Raw genomic sequence first — 6,000 nt, 5'->3', positions numbered from 1 at the left:
TAACAAATATGCTTGTGACCAAGTGCATCTGAACCAAGCTTGGTTCATATGATCCAACTTGGATCCAGCTTGGTTGGCACTGAATTTTTTTCTTCGGATAATGCAATTAAGTTCCTCGTAAGTTCAGATAGATAAAATGAACAACTGTTTTGAATTTGCCCAATTTTTAGTCATGAAGTTCTACCATGGTACAAGGAAACAAAGGGAAATGGACATCTTTAAATAAAAACATATATTGACCTTGTACAGCAATTACAGGTCATATGTTATAAATGTGTGCAATTACAAAGTCTGGCAGAGTAATAAAACATACTAATACATAGATTTGTTTTGATCTTGTTTCAAAACAGTATTTAATATAAATTAAAAACCACCGTTAACAAAAGTTATGTACATTCAAGTCAATAATTTACTCTAGAAAAATAAATAAATTTCTTCAAAGTAGGTAGAATAAGCAGCATTTTAAGTCTCCTGGAGACACAGAAGAGTTGAACGTCGAAGAGCCAGTCTTCTTATGTAGCACCACGTTTGACATGGGCATTGAGGGTCTTAAAGAAGACATTTCTGTCAGTTCAGTCAATTAAAACTGGATCAAACTGCACTGTTAAGTGGGTCCTCGTGGATGGTAGACTGGGGTCCATACAGCATGTCCGCCCTCTTTTCAAAAGCATTCACCATCTGCTTGACCACTTCGTTGAAGAACACAGATGCTAGCTGAGTGTGCAGTAGGGACTTGAACTCAAAACAAACCTGGAAATGAAACAAGTGGTTTAGACACTGGTAAATAAAGGTAACTGGCAGATACTGTACCTCTCATCCCTTGAAAGTCCTAAAAGTCACTATCACATAATAAGGCCGACACGGAATTTCCCTAGAATAATTTTAATTAACATAAACAGTTTGTGCTTAGCAATAATTCCCATTGAAAGGCATTGACCAGTTTTTCCTCAATGAGTGTACTTGAATGCTTCCACATTCAGAGAAAAGTCCAGCAATCCTTCACAGGTAATCCTGCCACATTCAGAGAAAAGTCCAGCAATCCTTCACAGGTAATCCTGCCAAGTATTTAGGTCACAATGCCCCAGCCAGCTGTCCCAGTCCAGCATTTCAGCATTACCTCATAAAATTCAGCTATTTGAGGAACTCAGGGATTATCCAGGTTCAGTAAAAATAGATCCAAACGGTATGCATAGGATACAGACATCAGAAATTCAAGAACAAATATGTTTAAGACTGAAATGGAACAGATGGGCGGCTCATTTGGTTAACACAACCACACTAGTGCATGGATGAGTCGCATGGTCTCGGATTGAATCCCGACCATGCCAGTGCCGAGTGCCGACTGTGGCTGGTACCTCCATGGGGTGATACACATTTGCCAATCATGTTACCCAGGGTATAGTCAGTCCAGGCAGTTAAAGGTCTGTGTTTCATCGCTATCTAGCAACCCCTGCAGATTGATCTGCCAATGGTGGACTGCATTTTAAAGCCGCATATGACAGTTCTCCAACTCCACTTAATGCAAGTTTAGCTGTACTCTACGGTGCTAAATGAAGGAGACTTGTGTGTTTCAGGGGAGAACCATGGCTGTCTACACTCTCTTGAATCGACAGTGGGGTTTGCATATGAATGCAGCTACAATTGCAGACAGTTGGCTGCTCCAAATTAGGGTGGGCACTGGACATGCTCAGTTCCATGTTGGGCACCCAATTTATTAAAAATGAAAATGAAGAAGACTGACTGGGATGAAGTCTGGAACCTGGATCACCATGTGACCTCATGAGGTGTTCAAAGGTATAGCGGGTTCAGGGGATATATGTTCCTTGTTGACAGTTGCAAAATATTTTAGATTTCAAATAAGCATTTTAAAAATGTGTATATTCTGTTATTTCCTAAATTCAACGTTTTAAGTGATGTTGGTTATCTTGAGCCATGTCTATAACAAATGCTATGCAGCACATGGTAACACATGGTAACACTGAGATAATATGATTTCAAACAAAGAATAAATCAGAAATTGTGTAAATTTGAGGACTCACATAGAATTCCACATTGCAAGAGTTGGTCTGGTTCTGTACCGCAGGAAGAAAACTCCACACTGTCTCCAGGTGACTAAAAAGGGACCCATCTGTACAGACAGCCTGCAAACAAACATTATATTACCACCATTCCAATGCTGGCACAAATCAGCTAATCAATTAAAAAAGCCATGCTAATCTTTGAAATTGTGGAAGTGTAACCAAGGCAAATTTATGTACTTAAGACCACAAGGTTATCTTTCTTGGAATGATCTTTATCTGATCTTGGAAGGTACATTTAATTTCAGATCTTAGCAGTGGTGTAAAATCCAGGTTCCGAAAGTAAAAGTCCTCCCCTCCCCAGTATTTTGTCCAAATCACTTGGATTTTCTAATTAGGACAATTCTTCAGCCGGGATTAATAATTAGTGAAATCAGCTGGCTGAGTTCATAGGTGGAAGAAACACATGGTGGGACTTTCTGAACCCTGGACCTCTGAACCTCGGCAAATATGAAATGTTTCAGTTTCTGTTATTATGTGACCTCCTCAGTGAAGGCACAAACTTGAAGACAGACTTACTCTGACTTGGTGGTTGGGCACCACAGTGACATTTGACGTGTAGCGCTCCACAAGGGGAGGGAAGCCGATCTCCAGCTGAGCCCTCACATCCCCATTCAGCCCCTTCCGCACCCTTGATTTCTTGCACCATGGCACAAACTGATGGTACTTGTCCACGCTGGCCACCAGATTGTACATTTGCTCAGGAGAGTATCTGGAGTGATGGAATGCCACAATGTTACTTTAACAGCCACTGCTACCCCCTGACATGACACACCATGATTCTGTGCCCTGCTGGGAAATGAGGTGCAAAGTCTCCTCTCTGTGCTCTGTTTCACCACATTTTCTAAATTGATAAGAGAACAGGTTAATTGATAAGAGAAGGTTTTTATTTAACTATGCGTAAAAATATAGGGAAAGTGATGGCTGGATACAAGCCATACACATTTATCTTAGTCCTACATGCATCTATGAGGTTTACTGCACACAGGATGAGCATTTTATCGTGAGAGGAAATAGTGAATAGTGATTCTCACCTGAGGTTGCGGTTCTCAGAGTACTCCATTCTGCGTGTGGTGAGAGGAGAGGCCAGGCTGATGAAGCCACAGCTGGGCGTGCATGCTGGGTTAGCAGGAGGGGGAAGTACACTCGCGTGTTTGGGGGCCAGAATGGCATAGGAACTGATAGGCCTGAGGGGGCGCAAAGTAAAAATTCAGTTTCAACCTAGTCAACAGGTAGTGAACTTCAATGAATAAACAACGATTATGTTCTTAATTTACTTTTGATTATTATTTTTAATTTTTATATTTCTTACATGTCGAGAGATGCTATCCCTGATATTTAACAGCTATTGGTCTAATTACTTCTTTATTGACAAATCCGAGTACGTCGTCTACATGCCATATGCAGTAGGTAAAAATGGGCTATTTGGTATATGAAGGGATTGATTTTAAAGGGATTGTTCAAATTTTTCAGTCATTTGACAACTATAATAGCGTACGCCTTCCCTTTGTCTCGTGCGCTCGTCTCGTGACTTTATTTTGAATTATAGGTTTACAATTAATACGATACCAGACTTAAAATCCCCATTCATTTACCACATCAGTAGCCCAATTCGATTTCAAACCAACGAATTTTAAATAAACCAGTACATTAATATCGGTCATTTGACTATATACCTATATGGCTACGCCATAAACTATATTTTATTTAAATGATAATGTTAGCCCTATATGGCTACACAATGGTGATCTTACCTTAAATTCGTTTTCCCCGAGTTTCCTTTTAAAAATTTGGAAAAGTGAAAATCCGTCATTTCAACAAGTGCTTTCATGAAAATTGGAGCAGTTTTTTTCGTCATTTTATGGTTTTAGATTCGGAGAACGACCTCTAATAAATTTTAAATATAATGCAATAATCGAGACATGTGCCTCTGAAACCGGTGTCTACACTAGTTCAGCTCAGTCGTATTAAGTGCTGTCCCTAACTGGGGTGAACCCTTGCACTGTGACGTATTATGTTCTCCGTCGTGGAGCAGGATCGGGACGTCCACAGGAAGTGTTTGAACTGTACCAGAGATACTTTGATAAAACTGTCTCTGATGGTTGCGCAACAAATAACTGACGCAGATGTCGTCAAACGTTAATTAGGACTGTGAGTATACAGCTTTAACAGTAAATACAGATGAACTTCAGCAATACATTTGTTGGGCGGTTCACAGAAGTCTGCCTCTTATCAGACCCTGTAAGAAAACAGACTGTTTGCTGTGCTGACAGGGACTTAGCAAGTGTGATTAAAAGACAGTGCTCAGTTGCAAAGCATCCGATTGGATCAGCATTATGCAAAACTTCTTGGAAAAAAGGTTCTACATAATAGTGTAATCATGTTTTGCATAGTTGGAAAACCGATGTCATGGGGAATAAGTTGGTGTCTCAGCTACAAAGGTTAAACCAGTGTGATATGCTTACAGAGATGGCACACGCAGGATTCATTGTTGTACTGTTTTGTCATCATTGTGTCTTTATTTAATGACTTGTTTTTTTTTCTTCTTGTATATAAGGAGATGAGTGCAATGGTTTGAGCAGACTCGTCAACACGGTCTCCTGCGCATAAGCACATGTGCATAGCTATTTCACCACTCACATTTTGCACCATTGTATAGTGTCATTATTACTAAACACATTCACTTTAAATAGCATTCACTTTAACCTGACATTCCTCTTTGACTCTTATCACTGCACACTGAGAGGTTTTAAGGTCCTAACATACACATACAGTAGAACTCAAGATATCTGCACCCTGCAGTCACAGTGTCATAGCAGGATACAGAATTGTATTTGTGCAGGCTACACAAGCCAGAGATGCATTCGCATCTACCAAGTTAAACAGCGGTCCGTATAGAGCCACACCACTGGCAGACAGCAGTCTATGCATAACTGTTAGCACAGAGAAAGGGTTAAAACACAATTTTGGAGCCAGATTATCAAGATAACATTAAATTAATCCCGTTCCTGTAGCAGACTACACGTTCTCTCGCCACTCAGATACTGTTTGGTTTGTGAAGGGGTTTCTTACAGTTGGTTCCCTCAATGTGACAAGTTTTTGTTTCTTGCTGTTGGTGACATGAAAGCGCCGTTTGGTGTATCTGAGGGGTTTCTTACATTTTTAAAGGACAAAACAAGCATGTGGAGGTGGAAAGTCACAAAAATATTTTCTTATTGCAATTTTCATGAGAAATTACTTAAATGACTCAAAAGAGCATTGTAAGACAATGTATTAGTAATAAGTTTTAGTCATACAATTTATTGTCGATCACATTGAATAGCAGATCAGCATGTGCCAAAAGTTCATTTTATCTACAGTTTCATAACTATACGTGCCTCAACGGTCTAAATGTAGAGGCAATGATTCTCCAGAAATATAAACTTTTATTTGAGGCACAATTTGTGCAAAGGTTTATAGCTAAATAGTCCTCACACATCAGCGGTGTTTAAATCGACATCAATGCCAGTTTTTATGTAGGGAGCAACTACACCAAAAACAGAGGAATTTGAATAAGTTGCACCTGTACTATAAATAGTGAGTGAAAAAGACGGGCCATCTAATTATGGAATACTGTAGCCACTTTATCCGTGATTCTTAATCTACTCTGACAATGGCAGAACAGTGTCTTACATAAGTACAGGCCTGAGGAATCCTCTCTACAATAGTGTAATACAGTATCAGAATTCAAAGCCACCAAATTAAACCTTAATCTCATAATCCTTAATTCTTTACAACACACAATCACATAAAGAAGTTATGTAATAATGGCTGGTACACCCTAAACCCTTTTTACTCATTTTGAGAAGCCCAGAAACATTGGAAGTGATGCTCTTTGAATTGTTTCTGAGATGCATGAATGCTGTATGATGACCTGGCAACA

The 6,000-nt window shown here is 39.5% G+C and overlaps 1 protein-coding gene across 1 annotated transcript; it reads right to left on the bottom strand.

Moving 5' to 3' along the window:
* Nucleotides 1-215: 215 nt before the first annotated feature.
* On the bottom strand, nt 216-4,102 carry si:ch73-141c7.1 (coenzyme Q-binding protein COQ10 homolog, mitochondrial). The gene is made up of 5 exons (XM_035403246.1): nt 3,833-4,102; nt 3,113-3,265; nt 2,598-2,790; nt 2,040-2,141; nt 216-750 (listed from the first exon to the last, which is right to left on the bottom strand). The coding sequence occupies exons 1-5, from the start codon at nt 3,934-3,936 to the stop codon at nt 592-594; spliced, it is 711 nt and encodes a 236-aa protein (XP_035259137.1). The 5' UTR covers nt 3,937-4,102; the 3' UTR covers nt 216-591.
* Nucleotides 4,103-6,000: the final 1,898 nt, after the last annotated feature.

The sequence above is a fragment of the Anguilla anguilla genome, chromosome 2 (assembly GCF_013347855.1).
Source record: "Anguilla anguilla isolate fAngAng1 chromosome 2, fAngAng1.pri, whole genome shotgun sequence".
NCBI lineage: Eukaryota > Metazoa > Chordata > Actinopteri > Anguilliformes > Anguillidae > Anguilla > Anguilla anguilla.
Note: the sequence above shows the minus strand (reverse complement) of the source record. Positions and strands in the feature narration are given on the sequence as shown.